The 23,465-nt window shown below is 44.1% G+C and overlaps 3 protein-coding genes across 4 annotated transcripts; 1 reads left to right on the top strand and 2 right to left on the bottom strand.

The window, feature by feature from the left end:
- The first annotated feature begins 2,058 nt into the window (after positions 1-2,058).
- bcl2l16 (BCL2 like 16) lies at positions 2,059-6,702 on the top strand. 2 transcript variants are annotated; one of them, XM_023840743.2, is made up of 4 exons: positions 2,059-2,077; positions 3,304-3,404; positions 5,250-5,808; positions 6,001-6,702. In XM_023840743.2, exons 3-4 carry the CDS (start codon positions 5,332-5,334, stop codon positions 6,130-6,132), a joined length of 609 nt encoding a protein of 202 aa, XP_023696511.2. In that variant the 5' UTR covers positions 2,059-2,077; positions 3,304-3,404; positions 5,250-5,331; the 3' UTR covers positions 6,133-6,702. The 2 variants fall into 2 exon arrangements, with proteins under 2 accessions (XP_023696511.2, XP_023696510.2); XM_023840742.2 differs by lacking the exons at positions 2,059-2,077; positions 3,304-3,404 and adding an exon at positions 4,687-4,903.
- An 868-nt stretch (positions 6,703-7,570) lies between these two features.
- Positions 7,571-10,278, bottom strand: LOC111858728 (tubulin beta-4B chain-like). The gene is made up of 4 exons (XM_023840739.2): positions 10,119-10,278; positions 9,115-9,223; positions 8,899-9,009; positions 7,571-8,781 (listed from the first exon to the last, which is right to left on the bottom strand). The coding sequence occupies exons 1-4, from the start codon at positions 10,173-10,175 to the stop codon at positions 7,721-7,723; spliced, it is 1,338 nt and encodes a 445-aa protein (XP_023696507.1). The 5' UTR covers positions 10,176-10,278; the 3' UTR covers positions 7,571-7,720.
- A 9,187-nt stretch (positions 10,279-19,465) lies between these two features.
- On the bottom strand, positions 19,466-22,705 carry LOC111858674 (Golgi-associated plant pathogenesis-related protein 1). Its single transcript, XM_023840629.2, has 6 exons — positions 22,556-22,705; positions 21,906-21,932; positions 21,303-21,512; positions 20,655-20,732; positions 20,309-20,452; positions 19,466-19,977 (listed from the first exon to the last, which is right to left on the bottom strand). Exons 2-6 carry the CDS (start codon positions 21,910-21,912, stop codon positions 19,970-19,972), a joined length of 447 nt encoding a protein of 148 aa, XP_023696397.1. The 5' UTR covers positions 21,913-21,932; positions 22,556-22,705; the 3' UTR covers positions 19,466-19,969.
- Between the last annotated feature and the right edge of the window lie 760 nt (positions 22,706-23,465).

The raw sequence follows: 23,465 nt of genomic DNA, 5'->3' as shown, positions 1-23,465 counted from the left end.
TTTGGGGGGGGGGGGGGCGCGTGAGAGGAGCGAGGGTGGGACTGGCACCAGGCCCAGAGCCCTCTTACCCTCCCTGCCCCCATTGTGTGGAAGCAGAGTCCAGTCAGCACTGCCAAATGGACTGCAAAAATAACATCACTACGCTAATATTTGAAAAACGGGGGATTTGCAGGTTTGCCTGTCCACTAAAATGCCATTTTTGTTTTAATTCTCCTCTCGAAAACAGGCGTATTTATGGTGAGAAACCAGTGGGAGATGGACCTGTCTCCCTGACGGTACTTTCTGCTCGGTTCTCAGTTATGCGAAATTCACTTCTCCGTTAATTCCCCCACGCATGCTGCCCTGGATCGTTTACGTGTGCCCATGATCCAGAGGTTTTCCCTTAAAAGCTGTTTTATGGAAACGCTTGGATTCTTTCTAACATAAACATGGCTTGCCATGTCCAATCGCTAATGCTTTGAGTGGATTACATCTTGCCATATTCGCTTTCTGCGTTGGTATGGATAATGCACGTCAAACAAGTGAATAAAACATAAAGCAAATGTCAATGTATTCATAATTCATACAGATCTTTTGAGGTAGGTTAATGTGTTACGCTGCATGTTTTGTGTAAAATATGCTTGGATATTGCAAATGATTGATAACAGCAATAGGCAGTATTATGTCATAACATACATCAAGGGAGTAGATTTCGGTGCGGACCTCAGGGTCTTCTCCCTGCCAGGAGTGTGGAAGTACCACTGATTTGGCTCCTAGCAACATTGACACCAAACCTATGCCCTTGACAGACACAGAACAAGTGAACATAAGATGCTTTATTTGCTTCATGACTAGGCTGCACTTATTACTGCACAAAAACATCAGATAAACATATTCTATCTTTGGTGCTATCATTTCAATTTATTGACCACTGAGTAAAAGGAAAATTCTTGACCAATTTATGAGGAAGTAAGATGGTCTTATCAGAATAGGAAAACATTTTTTAATGGCAAACAATGAATAATAATATCCATCCATTTTCTGAAACTGCTTGACCTATGCAGGGTCGCCATTCCAGAAGCTACGGATGCAAGGCAGGGAACAACTGAGAATGGGGTGCCAACCCATCACAGGGCACACTCACACACCATTCACTCACACACCATTCACTCACACACAAGTAGCTATGGGTTATTTAGTAACTCCAATTAACCTGAGCATGTTTTAGGACTGTGGGGGAAAACCAGAGTACCCGAAAGAAACCCCACAACAACACGAGGAGAACATGCAAACTCCACACACATGTAACCCAGGCAGAGACGCAAACCTGGATCCCAGAGGTGTGAGATGACAGTAGCTACTAACCACAGCACCACCACGCCAGCCCATAATAATAATAATAATAATAGAAACGATTTTGTTGGCTTTTTGTGTAACAATAAACATTTTCTAGGAAATAAGTCGACCACAAATAGACTGAAACTGAAAGGGATTCCTCAACTTTGCATTCCAAAAGTCTTGGATTGTTATTTTCTAGCTACGGCCACCAGGCACATGAAATTCATCAGTATGCTGTAATTCATACGTCGGCATTTAAATAAAATTACGTAACATTTACACTAATAATTACTGCTGGTGTATTACACATATACTCAAGCCTTAATAATAAAAATCGGCACTCGACGCTTAAAAATATTTTATAATAACATGTATTTAGGGCAAACAAAATGGCAGTAAATCGCTTGAAAACATATCAAGATTTATATTAAATAAGCATTCGCAACTCAAACAATAACACAGGCCTAATATAATATAATGAAGGTAGATCGCGTTTATATCGAAGCCTCCAAAAGCAAAAAATGACCAATTTTAATCTGGGATGACGTATGTTATGATTTCAAACCATTTACTGTAATAATAAATCGCAAATGTACTGATCCGTTTGGAAATAAAAGCGTAAGAAAGCGTATTGTCATCAGACTATTTACACAGTCGTATCAGTAACTGATAGAGTATTAATGACTGCTTTCAGCTCTCTGTCGGCACTCTGATTTATCCCAGATGTGCTCTAGCTGGGACGCCGCTAAGTGGAACACTTGTGAGTACTTGTGAATACTTGCATGATATGAAGTTGCTGGCCGGTTTTTCGTCAAACTATCTTTCTCCTGACCGGTGATAGCACTTTAGAGATGTGTATCGTACTGTAAAACGGTTCCAAACTTAAGTCCGAACCTCTTCCACCTGCCTTGCATGGTTAAACTCAGCCGTTCCGTCAAGAAAGACTTAGCCCGACATTGTGAGACATACTGGTGAGCCGTCCTTAGATCTACGCTAAAAAAGAAATGATAACGCAGTGCAACAAAACCACTTACCCGTATTTATAGTAGATAGCAGGGTAATATTTATAGTTAAAGCTACTTCGCTATCTAATAAAACAATAGTTTATTGTAAACAGAGGTGATGGTTGAAGCATATGAAACAAGAGTGTAACACATCGCAAAACAAACAAATTATGACTTTAAATGGCCAGCAATATACTGGAAAAAAATATTCAGTGTAGATATATTGTGCATATACTGTACATCCTCCTTCCTTAGTCCTCTTTAAAGGGCCGTGTGGCAGTGCTTTAAAACGGCTTTCGGTAACGCTAGTTGTCACTTGGTCGATGCTTTCCTAACAAAGGGCACAGGAATTAATGGTGTATCACAAATTACCGCGTGGAAGGTGATGCCTGACTGGGGGCAGAGAATGGGAAGCATCAGAGTGGCGGGAGTGGGCGGTGGCGTCAGCTCCAGAGGTGCAAAGCGTGACCATTAGCGCGGCCTTCTGGGCGAGACGGGGCAGCGACGGTGCGCATACTGTGCACGGAATTAAACGTGCAACGTGCTAATTAAAAACATAGGGGTTTGCTGGGAAGGTGACCTAAGAGTTAAAGATACTGCACTTTTAATCAAAGGAGTGCAGCTTTTTAAAAAATCACATGCATATATGCTAACCTTGAGCCGGATGGTTTACCCAAAACATCGTGAGACCTGGGGGGTCTGAATATGCAGGAAATGGGGGGGGGGGGGCGGCGGTAAAGCCTTATCGCGTGCCTTCCCTAAGCGGCTGTTTGCCTCGTTTTTACGTGAGTAGCCTGACACCTAGTGGCCATTTAGAGGCAGTACAGGCCAAAATCCAGAATGGCCTCATATTAGGCGAAAAAACACTTTACAGTTTGAGATTCCTATTATATTGTGCCAGTTCCAAAACCAGTAATATGTATTGCTTTTGTTAATCTTTACGGTGCTACTTTATTAATCTGATTTTCTACAATGTTTTTAGTTATTTATACTGCAGTGGCCCTGCTGGAGGGATGATGGAGGGACAGAATGAACATCGGGCCTCTCGCCTCATCCAGGGTATAACGATGGCGGAAGAAACAGGTCATTTTAAAATCGTAATTTTATTAATAGTTTAAGATTTTATTAAAGATACATCTATCCTTTGTCCAGCCACCTGGACTCATAGGGCACAAGGTAGGGTATGTGCTGGAAGGGACGCCAGTCCATCACGGGGCACGAGGCAGGGGTACACCATGGACGGGACGCCAGTCCATCACGGGGCACCCACACACATACTATAGTCACCAATGAGTCTAACTGTATGTGTTTTGTTACAATGGGGTAGAAACCTGCATGACATGCAGAGACCATGCTAACTCCACACACACACACACACACACACACACACACACACACACACCACACACATACACACACACAGAAGGGGGAGGGGCTTTGAACCCTCAATCCTGGAGGTGCAGGGCACCGATGCCGCTGTGCTGCCCGTAGAACATGACAGCCAGTGTAAATCCACACACCAAGCGTCATAACTGGGGGCAGACACATGACAGCCAGTGTAAATCCACACACCAAGCGTCATAACTGGGGGCAGACACATGACAGCCAGCACTAACTACTAATAATGACCAAGCCTGTCTCTACCTGTGACAGTGGGATCTGTATTCTGAGCAGCACAGCAGAAGTCTGAGAGCATCATATATGTGCTGCCACAAACCAGAAGTGTGGTGTATTTCGATAGAAATACGCAAACATGGTTTATAAAACAAGGGTCATCTTGATATACTGTCATTCTTTTAAATTAGTTCAGGTTGTGATGACTTTATATTTAACTTATTCATCTGAAACTTTCATCCAAAGAAACCTGTAGTAGAGGGAAGAGTTACAATTTATGTGTGCAGCCTAGGATTAGAATCAACAACCTTCACATTGTCTTTACATCACTCTACCGGGCAGTGGTGGCTTAATGGTTAGGGAAGTGCACTTGTAATTGAAAGATTGTTGGTTCGAATCCCTGACCAACAAGGTACCTCCCCCAAGCACTGCTCCCTGGGTGCTGAATTAGCTGCCCCCTGCTATGTCATGATGTCACATATGGGTTAAATGCAGTGGACACATTTCATTGTTGTGTGGTGTGTCAACAATGACCACTGATCTCTGAACTCTATTTGTGGAGCTAGAGGAGATACTATCATACCTACATGTGTGTGTAATATTAGTACTCAAGCTGCAATATAAACCATTAGCTTATAGTAATGCTGTGACACATCAGGAGCTCTGTCCTGGACAATCGTGGGTCGCTAACCTGCGCATGGCTCTCTCACAGAGACACACAGCTGTGATTTATTTATAGCACAGCCTGCGCTGACATGGCACTGAGCGTCGCGTCGGGGAGCTGGGCTCTGCGGCTCAGCCGCTGCGGAATCTGCTGCTGGTCTCCAGCACAGGTGCTAAAATTAGACTGAGGCGAAGTGGGAGAGAGCATTCACCAGGGCAGACGTTCAGAAAAAAGCAAACTTTCCCACCTGCTAACATTGCCTCCCCACCCCTTGGCACTAGCGGATCCTGGTCAGTGGATGTGGGTGAGTCATAAAATCCTGTGTTTCGGGCCCCGTTGTTCCTGATAAGTGTTTGTGTAGCATGACACACCATGTTTAACCTTTGAACATGGGGGAGTGGAGGGGGGACGGAAAGGCTCGATTGCCCCTGAGGCAGGAGTTAGCTGCCCCTGAGGCAGGCGTTAGCCACTCCTGGGACTTTTATCACTGGCTCAAGTTCTGCTGACATTCATAAGCAAAGTTATTTCAAGATGAGCAAACTGTCACTTACTGTGTTTAAATTCATTTCTCCAGTTTGTAGCCGCTATGACTAGTATCAATACTATAACTAGCTCTCAGTAATGTTTCCTATCTCTATATCAATGTCTAGGCAAAACATCCATGCTGATTGCCAACGGACACTGAGCGAGTGGGCAGATGCCCTGAGATTGCTGGGTATTGAGAAGGAGCCAATGGGGAGGTCCGGAGAAGCAGGTGGTGGGCGGGGCCTGCATAGCCCAGACCCTCTGGTCCGGGAGGCTTTTGTGATGTCATATGACTACATCAGCTACGTGACAGCGAGGCCCGGCACTTCTGTGCCCCCTGCTCCCTCAGCCGCAGCTGCTGCCCTGCGACACGCTGGAGATGAACTGCTCCTCAAATTCCCCATCTTTTTTCGCCGCTGGCCACGAGTCTTCCAGGATGTGACGGAAACCTCTGCCTGCCCCATGCTCATCGCCATCCTGGATGAGCACTTTGCCCCCGCCCCTGGGGGGCGCCGGAGAGAGTTGGCCTGGAGTGCTATCTTGTCAGTGTATGTGCTGGCTGGACAGATGGCATTGCACTGCCAGGAGAAGGGCATGCTGGGAACTCTTCCCGAGCTTCAGGAGTGTGTAGGGATGTATGTGGAGAGATTGATCTGCCCAGAGATCCGGGACAAGGGTGGATGGGTAAGTATTTTCTGTTTTTTTTTCAAACTTGACTCCCTGAACTACAATATAGACTTTGCTAACATTGACAATGCTTCCTCTTAGTTTAGTGTTACTCTTTTTGTGTAGCGCTGTAACCATTACAAAATAAAATTCTGCAGAACAACAAGGTGCTTCTGTGGATTAAAGTCACCTTCACTTTGTTTTTGTTAGTCTGGATTTGTGTCTCGCTTTGGTAAGAAGCAGGACCTAGAAAGCCACGTGAAGAAAGTGTGCAGCTGGACTCTACTCATACTGACCATGAGCATCATCTCATATTTCTTGTGGAAAAGGAGGGTGCAGTAAATCACAGCACCATCCGGTGACGAGGATGATTCATCCTGAAGAATGTCCCGAAGAAAGTCTTTTCGCTCCCTAACATTCTTATTGGTATCAAACCAATACTGGCAAGTTGCAACAAGAATGACTACAAACCGATACCTAACCACCCACAAGAGGGCGATAGTATCCCATCTACCATTTTTTACTTTGTGCTTGACAATTCGAGTTGCCAGGTCAGAAAAAAAATGTATAGCCAGTTAGCCACAATACTTCCTATAAACTGCACAGCATGGCCTGAAACCAGTGATTGTGGAACAAGGTGTTGGGGGAAATTCCTCTATTGATCATTTTTATCTCACACACGTGCCCTTTATGTCGCAAATAGCACATTTTTGTGCACCATTTCACTGCATGTCATTTTGAATTTTTCTGGTTTAAAAATGTATCTTGTGAACATCGTCTATTTTTGCAGCAACCCCCCCTCCCCCCAATAATGCTACACCAGATTTCACAATCCTGTTTCTTAAGGAGCAGAATTTAGCATGAAAACTTCAATTCTGGAAACTCTGCTGACAATAAATGATAAAGCACTTACATGGCTTCATATGCAGTGATGTCAGCTATTTATTATACCATATGGGGATGACCTTTTAGATTTTTTATATGGTTTTAGCAGTGAAACACTGCCAGTGGGCCTTGCAACACTGACCGAGATGAACAGATGATGGACGGACTCTGTCAGCAGTATCACCATTAAAGGTGCCAGCAGTGCATTTTTGTATTCCTTAAAAATGAGTGATGGCCCAAATACCCCATATTATATATTGTTCAGTATTAAATGAAGATATTAGTATTTTTAAAAATAATGGCTACGCACATTAACAAACTTAATGAAATAGCTAATAAAATTAGCTTATATTGTTCATTATGAAATAATCGACATGCGACACATTAAGTGCCTATATCAAATGTATCCATGTAAACCTTGCACATTGAACATAGAAAAATAAAACATTTAGGTATAATATGCAGTGAAGTCATCTCCTAGTCCATTCGGCTCCGTCTCCCAAGATACACAAGTCTTCTCTGCAAAAGTTGACACTGGCAGTCACATGAACCGAGAAATCAAGCTCCTTACCTTGTCAGCATTTATCACCCAGATTAACAAGCCATCTTAGTGCAGGATTTAATCCTCTAAAAGAACAGTTCAACTATTGTATGGATGTTTAATGCAGCAGAAATATTCCTTATTGCAGTGTTTTACCAATTTAGCATTTTTCACTGTTGTAGTATTAATTCAGATGAATGAGAAATTGTAATATAATTTTAGACCTTTAGGTTTTATGCTGAGATGCTTTCCATATTGTAGATGCACTGTACTGTGTAATTAGTTCTGCAATAAAAAAAAATCCCTAGCTACATAATATGGTAACCTATTTTTGTGTTGCCAGTGAAACAGGAGTTTATATATATATAAAAATGGGTTTTATTGGCAGGTTTCTGTACAGAAAGGAAACAGAAGCAATAAGCAGAAGTGACAAAAAAGGACAGTTTTTGAAACTCTGGGAAATATTGTGTCAGAAATTATACAGCTTGGAATAATTTACACACATTACGCAGCCTCCTCCTCCGCCTCATCCTCAAACTCTCCTTCCTCCTCTGCGGTCGCATCCTGGTACTGCTGGTACTCGGACACCAGGTCGTTCATGTTGCTCTCCGCCTCTGTGAACTCCATCTCATCCATGCCCTCGCCGGTGTACCAGTGCAAGAAGGCCTTGCGCCTAAACATGGCAGTGAACTGCTCAGAGATACGCTTGAAGAGCTCCTGGATGGCCGTGCTGTTGCCGATGAAGGTAGCGGCCATCTTGAGCCCACGGGGTGGGATGTCGCAGACAGCTGTCTTCACGTTGTTTGGGATCCACTCGACGAAGTAGCTGCTATTCTTGTTCTGCACATTCAGCATCTGCTCATCAACCTCCTTCATGGACATGCGTCCACGGAAAATGGCCGCCACCGTCAGGTATCGCCCGTGACGGGGATCACAAGCCGCCATCATGTTCTTGGCATCGAACATCTGCTGCGTGAGCTCAGGTACTGTGAGGGAACGGTACTGCTGGCTCCCCCTGCTGGTGAGGGGAGCGAAACCAGGCATGAAGAAGTGAAGGCGGGGGAAGGGCACCATGTTGACAGCGAGCTTGCGCAGGTCAGCGTTGAGCTGGCCGGGGAAGCGCAGGCAGGTGGTGACGCCACTCATGGTAGCTGACACCAGGTGATTAAGGTCACCGTAGGAGGGTGTGGTCAGCTTCAGCGTGCGGAAGCAGATGTCATAGAGAGCCTCGTTGTCAATGCAGTAAGTTTCGTCTGTGTTCTCTACCAGCTGGTGAACGGACAGTGTGGCGTTATAAGGCTCCACCACGGTGTCAGACACCTTGGGGGAGGGAACCACGCTAAAGGTGTTCATGATGCGGTCGGGGTACTCCTCACGGATCTTGCTGATAAGCAGGGTGCCCATGCCCGAGCCGGTGCCCCCACCCAGGGAGTGGGTGAGCTGGAAGCCCTGCAGGCAGTCGCAGCTCTCTGCCTCCTTCCTCACCACATCCAGAACAGAGTCGACCAGCTCAGCCCCCTCTGTGTAATGGCCCTTGGCCCAGTTGTTCCCAGCACCGCTCTGACCTGCAATGTAGTGTTAAGCACCATAAACTAAAGATCAGGACAAAATTGGTCTCATTTTAATTAACCAAGAAACTTGTGTTTGTGTTAAAGTACCACGATGAGCACCACCTAACTTACCGAAAACAAAATTGTCTGGTCTGAAAACCTGTCCGAAGGGGCCAGACCTGACAGAGTCCATTGTACCCGGCTCAAGATCCACCAGGACAGCACGGGGGACGTACTTGCCACCTGAAATGTTTTTAAAACTATTACTACAAAATTCATAGCATCTGAAATTGATCAAATTGTGCTAAAATACAAGTATTCGTTTTAACTTGTCAAATGAAAGATCACCTGAGGCTTCATTGTAATATACATTGATCCTCTCCAGCTGGAGGTCACTGTCACCATTGTAAGTGCCAGTTGGGTCAATGCCATGCTCATCGCTGATCACTTCCCAAAACTGCAAAAGGCAAAATATGAAAAAAAGTTACCATGTGACAGCAAGAGCAACTACAGTGATGTCACTTCCGGGGTTTGCGCACGCATCTGTAGACACGACTTTAAATCTAGTTCAGGTTAGTTATTTTTTTAACTCGAGTTCAGGATTATTTTTGCACAAGTCTCCAAATAACCGCAGCCCCAGTCGCACGGAAAACAAATGCGGAAGTTGCGAAACGAAAATGCGCCCTTGCGCGCCAAGAGGGCAAGGAAGGCGCCGCGTGGTGCCCGCCGATTGGCTGGGCTCCATCCGGTGTAATTTTTGAAAATGGTAACGTCACTTCTCGCGACCTTCTGGTCCCGCCTACCGCTCGCAGACACTGCGGCGCGCGGAACTAGAGCGTTTATGGAGCGCACATACCGGCGAAGAAGCTTCACAAAGAAATCCTAAAATTACTATACTTAGAAAGCTTAATAATAATGATATGCGATGTATCAAATAACACTCAAACATATAACTTGTTGCATTAGTTGATTTAGTAATAAAACTACTTCATATTATTCCGCAATGCAGTAAACGTTTGTGGGAATCCCCACCCAGCTCATTGCTCTTAAGATACACGTCAACCAAGATTCTAACTTCGGTAATACGCTTTTGGGACTATCAAATTGCAAATAAATAAGAGGTATTTGATTTAGAACTATTTGCTCGGATGTTTTACATATCTTCCTTATTTTTTTTCCTCATGCTTCAAATATCAAATATGTGGTCGTTTCATTTTAAAAATATCAAAACCAGAATTAGAAAAAATATTTGCATGCCATGTTGTTTACAGATAAAACATATACTGGTTTTCCCACCAAAACATTTTATCAAAATGGAATATATAAAATATTGCCGATTCAAAGTGACTGACCTTTGCACCAATCTGATTACCGCATTGTCCGGCTTGAAGATGCACGATTTCCCTCATTTTTTTAGTTCAATAGGTAATACACAACACGATCAGAATAGGAGCTGCTGCTTTCTTCAAATGCCTGTTAACGGCACGTCTCCAGCGCTTTAAGACTTCATGAACACCCGCCTTTGCTGTACAGTCAAGCGCAGTGTCCTCGACAGCCATTAGCTACTTGCCATCACAACCTGCTGTCACTCTACCTTTAGACCAATCAGAATTGAAAGGAAAATACTCTCATTGGCCCTGTAAGTCTATCATTCAAATTGAACGAAAACGTTTTTTTTCTACCGTCGCTCCTTACGCAGTTAGTTGAGAGATGAATAGCGAGATCTGGCCTGAAAAATAAGGTAATAATGTAGGTGTTGGAGTTGTTTAATTTAATTTCTTTGAACGTCGTTATTAAGAATGGAACGAAAATAGTTTTACAGGTCTTCATACAAAAAATAGTAATACTATGTTATAGTCAAACTCCCCCTGAAATACCACGTGTCTGTTCAGTTGTGGAAAAAAATACCTGTTTTAAGAAAAAGAGCGCCGGGCTTCTGATATGTCAAAATAGTGTATAACTTAAATATTCCATATGTCTGAAAATGCATTTACTACAATCGGTATGGTGATTCCAATACAACGGGATGTGTTCGATAAATTAAATAAGGTAAAAGCAGGTACAATTCACACTCCCCGCCCCCCCCCCCAATGTTGAGAGCTTTGTGGGGGATGGCAGGCAGGGGAGGAAATCAGCTTTTGGAAACCATACAGTCGTTTTACTATACAAGGATTTTCACGATAGACGTTAAAAATATATGTAAAAGGGACACATTTTTCAACAACAGTCTCGACATTACAACTTGGCCCACTTATGCCATGAGTTGTTCAAATACAGGGTCGCCAGTTTCGGTCAGATGGCTGCCGTGAGATTTTAAATTCGAGACAAGTCTGCACATATATGCATACGTATTTACATGTATTTAAAAGTTTTATCACCTTGTAAATAGTCACTAAGGTTTGCAAACTACCCAACGTTTTTGATGTAGCTTAGGTTTATAATGTACATAATAATGGATTTGCCGTCAGGGGTGTTGCTAGAGATATTGCCCCCCCCCCCCCGGTCCAGATTAATCCAGTTATTTTCCAATTTTTTTAGGCTCCCCTGTCACTAGGAGCCCTTGGACTCATCTTTACTTTCACCCCCCCTTACGGTACCCCTTTTTGCCGTAACATTTATTGTGTGAGCGTGAGGCAAAGCGTGTCATGTCGGATGCGTGACGGTTGCCAATCCTGTAATTATGATTATGCCAATATTGGAATATTATTGCATTTTCAACCACCTATTGTGTGTACTTGCATCAGTATTTTGTGTCCTGTCGGTCTTTTTCAAAGCATTGTTTGTTTAGTCATCTGCAGTGTCATTCACCAGCACCATGACTGCTTTGTATTGTATTTGAATTTTTCTTTTGAAGACGCCGTACCAGCAGCTGGTTAGTAAGTGACCCATTGTATCTAGCGAATTGCGGTAACAATGCTGTCGCCTTATCTGCAGGAAGAGCTGCTGTTTTCGCTTTAAATATTCAAAAGCGGAGCCGGACGTATAAGGAAGCGCTGGTTTGCTCTCCAGAGAGGAAATCCGAAAGCCTCTTTACGTAATAGATATGCTATGCTCCGATTTCTATTCAGTTATTTCATGTGTTCTTCTCAAACATACAAACCATTGCACCAAAGCAGTCAATATTTTGTTAATGGCAGGAAACACTGTTTGCAGGGCTGGATTGGCCCTCTGGAATACAAGGCATTTTCCCAGTGGGCCAGTGGGGTTGTAGGCTGGTGAAATTTAATCCTTCTCCACCCTTGTCTGTTATATATGAGGGCTGATTAAACACAAACTAGCGTCATGTGAGGGTGCTGTATGTTCACAAATGTGGACATGAGCCCTGGTACAGTGACATTATCAGCTACCATAAGCCAGCCTCCTTGTATCTAATTGCTTGTGCAGGCATCCTGTGGATTAATGGTCACTGTGGCAGAAGAACATTAGATCATATGAGTGGTACATCTTTTCAGAAACATCATGGGCAACATAGATGAGGTGGTTTTAAAAGGCTCTCCTATGGATGTTTTTGTTCTCTTCTTGGGGGGGATTTGCTTTGTCCATAATACTGCACACACCCTGGCAGCGCAGCAGGGGTCTGTGAGCTGAGATTGACCAAGTGCAAACATGCTGATTAAGCAGGAACGTCAGAGAAACTGCAGAAATCACAGCAGTCTGATGTCCTAAAATGTGCCGCATGGTGCGTCTGTAAAGGCCAGTGCTGCTGAATGCTTTGAAAGGAGAAGAGGAAACAGGTAACAGGAAGTAGTGCTTCTCTGCACTTCTGCACGCTGTTATCCTCTGAGATGGACCCTAGCCATAGAACAAGGGTAATGGATACAGGTCTAAAAGGTGGTGAGGCACTGACCTGTGTCTGCTGTATAATTTAATATGAAAAACACAGTGCAATTAGTGCATAACCTGTGTGTTGAGACACACACAGAGGTATTATGAGATATATGGAATGTCGACACCCCCCCACACCCTTGATAAACAACAAACAGTTGTACCAAACAACACCTTGATGTCAGTGGTGGGTGGAGAGCTGACAGGGTCTCCAAGGTGGAAGTTTAGCAGACTGGGGGCAGGTAGACCTGAAATATGGGTAAGGGGTCATATTAATGCAACCTAGGCAAAACGGGGGGGGGGGGGGGGTGACTTACCTCAGTGAGATGATGTCAGATGTCAGCTGATGTCAGGAATGTGTCTGTTCATCTGACCATATGGCGATTAAAGCCTGTGTTTCCTCGTTTGTCCATCCTTCCATTTTACTTTTTTATATTTTTGTTTCTATACTGCTTTTTATTTTGTTTCTCGCTGTTTGCTGTGTGTTTCAAACGATGGCGGTTGTATTTTGTGTTTCAGCGGCAGGCTATTTGCATAACCAATCGATAGCAAATACTTTTGCAAGTCCCACCCCAAAGTACCGAAGTACCAAAGAAATACCCCAGCTGGTTTGGCACTTTCGGGATTGGAACTTTCGGTACTGGTACTCAACCGGAAGTCAATGGAAAAGCGAAAGTACTGTACCCAAAGTACCGTACTTTGTGCGGTGGAAAAGGGCCCTTAGAGTCCTGGGGGAGCGTTGCCCCCCCCCCGACCCCTGACTGCACATCATCATGGCGACAAAGCCAGCATGACTCTAGCCGGACCCGCAGTGGCCGACAGGAAGTGATGTTGAAAGTTCCTGCCCACTTGGCTGATTCTGCGAGTTCCCCCAGAGATCGTGTCAACAAGCATTTCTGAGGCAAGCAGACAGACTTCCTTCCCCTTTGCGCAAAGTGCATCGACCTTCTCTCAAAGCCATTACTGAAGCACAAAATCTGGACATACATTACACACTCAAGTGTAACATTTCAGTAATAATAAGAAAGTGCTCTAGCAGCAGTCAGATTCTTCTCAGTTAAAACAGAAAGAATGTTAAATAAATCTTGTATCAAATCCATAACAAGCAAGGTCTTCGGTTAAGTTTATCCAGTTTTGATTTAACAATCTTAACCAAAACTGGGCCTAACATTGCTGAAGCTTGCAGGGGGTGGAGCTATCCAGAAGGCCACACCCCCTGAGCGACAGACAGTGCCACCCAGTCTCTGCAGCAGTCTGCTGCCCCTTCTTAACAGCCATGCTGCAGCACAGTTTTCACCAGGTCGTAAATTGTTTATATGCCAAAGCGTAGGAGGATGTGAGAAAGTGCTGCACTGGTGGGATGGGATGTGGGGGGGGGGGGGGGGGGCACCACGACCTTCTTGTCAGTATCTGATAGATTTATGTAGCTCCACACCAAGTTGGTCTCGTACCTAGTCCTGATTGTGCTTATTCCTCTGGGGGGGTTGGGGCCATGTGACTCGGGAGCCATGGAGTGAGTTAGCATTTCTCTGCCCCCCCCCCACGGGGTTGTCCTCAGATAGGGAGAGACAATGTACCTTTAAGAGAATCTTCGGCTAGGCATGAAATGAAAGTGTTTTGCCAGCAGTGGCCGCCGCCGGGACAGATGCGTTGACGTGGTTTGGACTTCGGCTCGCTGACGTGGCGATGCCGACATGACGTGCTGGCATCCTGCTTTCCCCATGATCAGGAGGGAAGCTCCCTCTGTGCTGCAGGCTGTTGTACTCTGCCCTTCGCAGGCCTTACCTGCCACCAGGCCCCCCAGGATTAGTGATTATGAGGATTGTGGTTAGACCATGGTAAATAGCCCTCAAAACCTCCCCTGCCCTGCACGCCTTCTACCTTTAATGCTGAAGAACTGAGGTTTCACACTAAAGTTTGTCGACTCTCAAAGCTAAATAGAAAAGACGAGTTCCTCATTCTCCTGTCAGCAGTTTGTGCCTCTGTCTATGTTTCTTGTTTATCTTCTCCTAATGACGGGGAAGGCGGGGAGGGGGAGGGGAGCCAAATGCTCACACCCCGGACAGCTCAGCCAAACAGCTTCTCAGCTGCCCTCAGCTTTCTCTGGCAGCTTCTATGCACTGAACAAATGCACAAATGAGTAAAATACATCACCAGCGATTAAGCCCTAAAAGCAGGCTCTCAGGAACATGACCTCATTCCCTGAGCCTGAGCCGAGCAGGCCACGGACTCCCTGCGGCACGGCGAAGCGCATTCTGCAATGGGCATGTGGTGTTTAGATCAAAGACTGGCACGGTGGTGGGGAGGGGGAGGGGGCGTTTGCATTTGCATTTCAGGAGAAACAATGGCTCGTATTTGCATCCTTCTCAGCAAGCTAATTTTTTTCATGCTAAAGGAACAGTTTAAGTCCAGCAGATACCATCAGCAGGTGGCCCTACTGGATAAGGACAAGGACTCATTCCCTGAGGACGTCCTCCACAGGTCCTGAGTGAAGCACATGGACAGGCAGCCAACCAGAATCCCAGCAGTTAAAATATCCCACTGTGTAACTGGGCAGAAAGTACTTCTGTAAAGAATGCCAGCTAAACGTCACATGAATGTTTCCTGCAGTGCTGAAGTTAAGCTAAAACCTGGCTCCTCTTTGACAGGCTTGCCGCTCTACTCGTTTTGAACTCTCTGGTGGAGGGCTCAGAACCGGCCAATTACCCCGCAGTTTAAAAACGGCCTTTGTCCAATCAGGAGTGGGGTCATACACCAGGGAAGACCAATCACAACCCTCCCCGCCAAATTCTGTTCTGAGAGTAATGAAAGTTCTGCACCTGAGGCCCGCTTTTTTTTTTTTTTGAAAGGCGCATTTTCACTGCAGCCCCGCCCACGTAGCCCGAGGCTAACAGCTTTGCACTAACAGCCCATTTCCTGAGACACAAGAAGCAGACGTTATACTTGCAAGGCACTGCCATGCCACAGGCGCACCGACTGGAGAAGATCTGTTTATCACATTTATATTGCTCAGCGAATTCACGTGCGGTGCTGTGGTTCTTTAAAAACCTGCATGTGGCAAATTTAATACCTTTCTGTGAATTGAGATCAAAGTGACCGGGCCTGTTATCTCAGTCAAACTTCAAAGGTCATGTGACCACAGTAAAGGGAAGCCAGTACAGGGAAGTGCTGTGTGAAGCAGGCTACCTTTTTTTCTTTGCAATGTCCACATTCAGGTTGAAGGTTAGATTTCACACAGTGCAGTTATACTAGATAAAACAGCTCTGAACCAACACCCACGTCTGGAACCTGAATGATATGTCTTCACTGTTCACATGGTATTTGACTATTGTAGAAAGGAAGCAACGCATTAAAACCACAGGCACTAAACCTGCTTTCTCTCTTCTAGGAGAAGATGAATAAATGAGGAACTAAAGAACACCAAAAGAGACAGTTTGCCCAGTTTGCTCATTGCTGCTCCCTCTTGGTTGTATTAAATAATCGAAAATATACATTATGGCAGAATACCGCCCTCTAGTGATGATTATGTATGATCTAGTGAGGAATCCTGCAGCAATTTGCCTGATACAGACATAACTTTCATTGATAACCTATAATCTTTCAAAGTATCCTAAATACTTAAATTGTCATACTTTAATATATTATGAATTAGCATTCACAAGGTTTCCCTGAATATAAAACTATGTTATTTAACTTGTTCACTGAATTCTTACCTTTTTGTGTAGGAGACATTATTAAAATGATTACAAACAGAGAGAATGCAGTGTAGCAAATCTTTGTAAACACCCAGAGTCATTATGACAAGAATGATTATTCAGGGGCAGCATATGACCCATCACAAATCACAATGGAGACACCGTGAGACATTGGGACATCGTGTCCTTCACGGTTTTGACAGTCTTGTTCCCCAAACCTGGAAATCCTACAATCAGGGAAAAGAGTTTTTTTTTTAATCTGTAAGGAGTTATTCTAGCAAAATTCTGCAATACATAAAGCCCCAAAGCTCACATCCCTGATTAGCGTTTGGAAAGTCGAAGAACTGGTTCCACCTGCCATACAGCATTCACAGCACCGGACCGACCCAGCTGTGCGGCCTTATGCGAAGGAAGATAAGCTTTTTGTGCCATTTGGGGAAAAATGGTGGCTAAACACAGAGTAGCAGCCTTCGGTGCAGACAAACCTCACAGGTCATTTTATCGAACATGTTAATATTCAGACTGTAAGATATCTGCATGATGGTTCTGATATCCTCTGGACACTCCAATTTCCTCTGTGTGAAATGTTACCTGTAACTTACCAATAGTGTGGAAATGTGTGTCCTATGATGCACTGGCATCCTCTGGCCATGTACCTTGAGCTCCCCCAGGATTGAATCCAGTTTCACTGTGATCCTCTACTGGATAAGCATTTGAGGAATTTGTATATTAATTTCCATGTCAATTTACACATGTTTTGTCCTGTATCAGTTTGTTGTGTGTCCTGTATCTCACTGTTGCCTATCCTGTGTTATGCTGCCGTCTGTCTCATATTGCGCTGCTGTCTCTCCTATGTCACACAGCTGTATCACGGTGCTGTCTGTCCTGTATCACACTATTGTTTGTTCTCATGTCCCCTCATGCATCAGTCCCCTTTTTAATATTAATTGATATTAAATCAATTAATATTGCACATCATCCAGCCCTATAATATACTACAGCCATTTTTCGAGTTCAGTACAAAAAAGCCCTCTGCCTCCGAGCTGTGATGTCATTCGGCGCCGGTATCAGTTTTCACGCCAGTGTGGAAAACCAGCACCTTACTTTCTCGAATTACCAAAAGTTCGGTAGCTGTTGCGGTGGAAAAACGCCCTTAGTGTTGAGCAGCAGTAAAAAAAAAAAAAAAACAACACACAATCAGTTACGAAATTCCCCGATCGGTTATTCCCGCAGACACATTCCCTCCCTTCCTCCCTCTCTCTCTCGTTTGGCCAGGCGTGCTGAGCCCATCCAGAATGGCACACCGCTTCCACCAATAGCTGGGTTTCAGTCACGTGCTTATGATGACGCGCGACGGTGGCGCGATTTCAAATGGAGGACAAGTTAAAATGGAGTATACGTCTATGGAGGAAAGCGTTGGAGAGAGTACGTATTGTGCGGATTTAGACCCAGTGTCTAGACAGCGATACGGGCAATTAATTAAAAAATATGTTGGACGTAACCCGTCTCTCATGAAGATGAGTGAGTTTTCGACAGAACCCAAAGATTTGCCGACAATCGAGGCTGTTGATATAACAAAATATCTACTCCTCATTTTGTAAAAATTTGCACAGATGTGTCTATTCATTTGCAGACTTTATGGACACTCTGTATAAGAGGTTCTTATTTTTATACACTAACGTTATCTAACCCATAGATGCATCCCTGACAGATAGGCCACATACTAACCCTTAGCGTTAACATGTGGCCTGTCTGTCAGGGGTTGACCTATGGGGGAGGAAGGCTAATAGCGTCTATTTTGAAAACCTAATTAGAGGTTTGCATAGATTTTCTGACTATCACATTTGTAATATTTAATAATAATGCTGGTTACACATCTTAGTACAATAATTTACCTTGATCATTTAATGTCCCATTCCCACTGATGCCCTCTGATTGTGGGTTGTCAGCTGTCTGCTTCAGATCTGGGCCCATACCCGAGCTTAAACCGACATACCTCTGACGAAGTGGTCGCTGCAGACACGCCATTAAGATAATTTTATTTATCCCTAGGGAAATTCTTTCGTCTTAAACATGCTCAGTGCAACAAGAAGAATAAAGATGACACAGTAAAGAGCTTAAAAAGAACAGTAGTAATAGTGCAAAAACAGAATAAAAAGTACCAAATCTAACAAAGTAACAAATAACTAACAGATAATAAAATAACAGATGATTAGTGCAAGTGGTTATGAAAAGTGACTTAGTGTTTGTGCCATGAATGAAATGAGATAGCAGCTTGTGATGAGGGGATGAAACAAACATTCAATAGCATACAGGTGAATAAATAAAAAAAAAAAAAAAAAGTTGTACAATCTGAATTAGAACCTAATGACATAAATGCTGAAAAAGATCACCTACAGAAGGGGGAAGAGTTATACGCTTTTATTGCCACAGATAGAAAGGATTTCCTGTGGCGTTCGGTTCTGCGTTTGCAGGCAACAAGTCTTTTGCTGTGTATGCTCTGATGACCCATCATGGAGGCGTGAGGGTGAGAAGGGTTGTCTATGATACTGAGAAGCTTTTTCAGCATTCTCCTCTCAGACACGTCCGCCAGGTACTCCAATCTAACACACAGGACAGAACCAGCCTTCTCAATCAGCTTGTTCTGCCTGTTAGCAGACTCTGCTCCTCCTGACCGCAGACGTAGCTTTAAAATCCACTTTTTACAACGTTGTTCTGTGTTTTTTACATTTCTCACCTTTGTGAACGACAATCTCTGGTACTCTAAAATACCGCTTTTCCTTTTCTCGGTTATAACAATTGGAGCAGCTGTAAACTACACAAAACATGGGCATTTTTCTTTCCAGACTGCAGATCCTCACTACTACTTCACTTCCTGCCCTCCATCTGAATTTTGCGCCTTGGCGCCGTAGCAAGGTGACGTCACGTGAAAGCGACCAATTCAATGACCCATTTGTGTGTCATAGCCGCTTTGGGATGCTTCAAAATAAAAGCCAGGCGAAGATAGAGTGGTTTTGTGGGACATCTGCTTTTATTTCTATTTCCGTATATGTGCTGTTGACAGTTTTTCCAAGGAAAGATGAAATTTATTAGGTTTCTTTATTTATTAGATATTTTACATAAAGATTAAACTTTTGCAATAAAACACTTGTAGAATTCACATGAACGATCCAACTCTGTTCGTTCCAAAATGGAAGGAGCTAAGTTCTGACGAAAATTAAAAAATAAAAGTAGAGTGGGAGTATGTTTCCCAAAAGCATAGTTGATAATTACATTAGCTATTACACATTCGGAACCATGCAACTAAATGGTTTCAACTACCAAAACCAAGATGTTATATTTAAAATAAATGATTCCTCTTACCAGTTTGTCATGCATTTCTTTGTTCCAAGACCACTCATGTATTTACTTCATCTTCCAAAAAATACAAGCGAACAGCCCAGTACCATTTTAAACATGATTAATCATGATCAACTACAGCCTATTATTGTGATTGATTGGATGAATTTTGTAATTGATTAGAGAGAGAGAGAGAGAGAGAGAGAGAGGCCGGGTCACGTGTCCTGCCTCTGCGTTCCCAGACTAGATAACAGTAGTCTGGAGACTGCAGCACGTCGTTCTATGGGAAATGGCCATTCTGCTGCCTCTCTGCGCTCCCGGTGTAAAACGCACGGCTGTTCCGTTTATTCCACTGGGAACAGAAATAGACGGGACAGAGGACCATGAGTGGAGCACCCGCAGGTGGGAGGAGGGACTAGCTGTTAGCCAGAGGAAGGGGGGTGGTGGACTAGACATGCCGGAGAGGCACACATGCTCCGCCTTCAGGACGCTCGTTATACTGCTGGGTATTTGTACATTTGCCCACAAACAAACATCCACAACTTTAAAACTACAGCAAAATAGATTCCACATTGTGATCATTTAAATGTGACTTTAATTAAAAAGTTAAGTGCAAAGGTATGCAGCCATTTTTGCAGGCGCCTTCCTCGTGCAAATCCATCACCTCGATTTTCACGGGTTACCTGGAGGTTGGACATTTTCCTCAAAGCTGCCTGCCATGTTCCCCGCAGGGTTGTACTGGCCCACCACGAAAAAGTAGTTCCCGTCAGTGGCAAGGCCCACGCCCACCTCTTCAGACGTATTCCACACAACTTGGGTGAAGTGCCCTATGTGAACCACCAGGGGGCGAACGTATAATTTTCCAGGTTTTCCCAAACACCTTCAATTCCTCTTAAAATGAATTTGGTTCACAGTGAAGTGTAGTGCCTATACAGTCAAATGAGCGTAGCATTTATTTGTGAGTAAGCAGCGGTGGCTGTGGTTTAACCCACTGGTGCAGCTGATACTGAGGTCACAGACAGTGTTTACCTGTTGCGGAGCTGAACCCAGGGTTGCTGAAATTGTAGTCTTTAATCTCATTGTACCAGGTGTCCACTGCCTCGTTCCCTGTAGGGACACAGTGAGACAATTAACAGTTAAGAAACCAAACAGCCACATGAATGGGTTTACACCGAGACTGAAGGTCCCTGGTTCATTCCTGACTCTCAGCAGTGTTTATTTTAGGGGCACTGTGTGGCTCTGCAGGTTCGATCTTCCAGCAAGGTCTTTTACCCCACAAATGTGATGGGGGCACCAGACAAATGGCCTCACCCTGCACCCACTAGTCAGGACCATAGGCAGTTTTTTTTTTGTTGCCATAGTGTTGCCGTTGGTTTGTGTTTTTGTGTGTGTTTAGGTTTTGTTTTTCAGATGTAGCAGTTGGTGCGATGGTATCCTCTACAACAGATACAGCAGCTGTCCTTTGGATATATATATTTTTTCCTTTCTTTTTCTGTCTTTCTTTCTTTTTTTGTTCCTTCTTATTTCTGTCTTTCTATCTTTTTAAAAAAAAGAGAAAAACATAGTGCTAACGAATTTAAAAGTTCAAAGTAGGCAAACAGAATATCCTGAAAGAATATTAATAAAATAAATAAATAATTTATTTATAATGTCGCTCGAGCCTATGTCACACCTCACCTGACAGCTCCTTTTGGGCGGAGGACCAGGAGTAGTACAGGTTCTCGCCATAGTTGGTGTTACTGTGCTGAAGGTTCTTGGTGGTGAGCAGGTGGTCAGCCCACTTCTGGGCAGAGGAACACAGCTTGGCACTCATGGTCAGGTCCGGGGCGCCATGTTTCTCACGGTAAGCGTTGTGGGCATCCAAAAACTCCTGTTTGAAGTTGGCATCTGGGGTGGCACAGACAAGTGCCTTTTTGGCAAAGTAGGAAGACAGAACGTGTATCGAGAACAAGCTTGTTCCGTTATATTGTGACAGATCGCTTGAACAAGTGGTTCAGTAAGGAACACGCTGTAGGTACACATTTGCTTATGGCCCCCAAGGGACTTTCTGATCAAATATTTGGTGTAGTGACAAAGAGACAAAACACTAAATATGAAATATTCTTGTTCCTTATTTAGGCGATGTTCTGCTAACCAGCTAACTGGCAATGATCTTCTGAGTCTGCTAACTCACTAACGTTACTGGGTGGGGGTGGGGGGGGGGGCATCAGAAAGAACAAAGCGGCCCCTGATTGCAGGGCTGTGGAAAAATCAAAGGCTGAATGGAGAAGACGAACCAACCTGCCATGATCTTTGATGTTCTTCAACCTACGAGAACAGAAAGATGGTTTATCACCTTATCATCTCATATCATGTGTGGCATGGGAGACCAAGAACAAGCTGGAACACATTTCAGTTCAACCCCACTGCTGCTAAATGTCCTGCTGAGGGAGGTCAACCAGACAGAAAAAGCAACGACGGGCAAAATGGCTGTTAGTGAGAAGAGGGTGAGCTGCATCCTGGGATATGATACACCAGGAGGAGAGGTCTAAGTCACAAATGGCACTACCTACAGGAAGGAGCAGGGCAGCGACTCCCTCCCAGTACCTGGATATCTCCCACCTGGGCTCTTAGAAGTGCCTCCACCCTCCTTGCTACACCACACACACACACACACACACACACATACCTGTTATTGCTTGACTTGCCTAACATGCTTGGATACTCTCTGTAACCCTCTCTGACAACCAAATGTAAAGTATCCAATCATAGCACAAGCAATTCCTTCTAAAAAAAATCTAACACTGTCCAACATCGCTCCTGTTTCCATGGTTTCCACATTAAGCTTGTAGGATATTATTGTGTAACATTAAGACATTTCCACTGACTTAGGACCAAATTATTTAGCATAAATAAATGTTAATGCAAACTGTAAACAGTAGCAATAGTACCTTGATTCCTTTTAATGGTGGCCGGTAGAGGACTGAGCTCCCTGTCTCTCCCTCTCTCAGCTGGCTGCACACACACGTCCTGCTGCAATGGTGTCTGTCTGCTGCAATGCTGGCCTCTGCAGATGTTCCTTACATGCTGATGTGGGGATCCATTTATACAAGGCCTTGCTTTGTCCCTCCCATACACAGGAGGAGGATAACATGCTAATTTGCAAGGAATGGGGATTAAAAAATCCAGCACTGCCACTCATGATGCAGTGACTTCAAAAGCTGCAGAGCATGTACAGGTATATAAAGTATAGCGTATATTAAATACTATATGCATTTCTATACTTTTACAGTTTGCTGTAAACTGTTTGGCAAGAACTTGCATGCAAAATAAAACATAACTGACTGATTTGTGGTAGCACATTTATTTATCTATGTATGCAAATGCACCTATTTCTGCATATATACACATGCTACAGATAGAGCTATCGTTGGGGTGGTGCAACTGGTTAGGCTGCACTGGGTCGCACCCTCTAGGGGGCTCGCCCAAATGAGAAACTTGCCTGGATAATGATAGGCTAAATAATAATCAGTTATTATTATTTTTTTCATTGACTGTATACAGCCACATTTCATCTGAATGTGTCATTTTGGCGAAATGTATGCTGGAAATACACGTAATCTAAATCCTGTCTAAATCCTATCCTGGGCGTAATCATTTACCCTAGGCTAACGTGACCTGTGTGGCCACGCTTCTGTTTTGTGCTGGCTAACTAGCTAACATGTTCACAACCTGAGAACATTCATGTCTCGGGAGAGATGATGTGGACCTGCAGTGCTGACTGTTGAGAAGGATGATGCTTCAGCCTTCAGTTTCGAAACTTAATCAGAGAATTTGCACCAGGAAGTGCAGCATGGTTAC

Source organism: Paramormyrops kingsleyae, chromosome 2, assembly GCF_048594095.1.
Source record: "Paramormyrops kingsleyae isolate MSU_618 chromosome 2, PKINGS_0.4, whole genome shotgun sequence".
NCBI classification, from domain to species: domain Eukaryota; kingdom Metazoa; phylum Chordata; class Actinopteri; order Osteoglossiformes; family Mormyridae; genus Paramormyrops; species Paramormyrops kingsleyae.
This window is presented reverse-complemented; position numbering and strand designations above follow the sequence as displayed.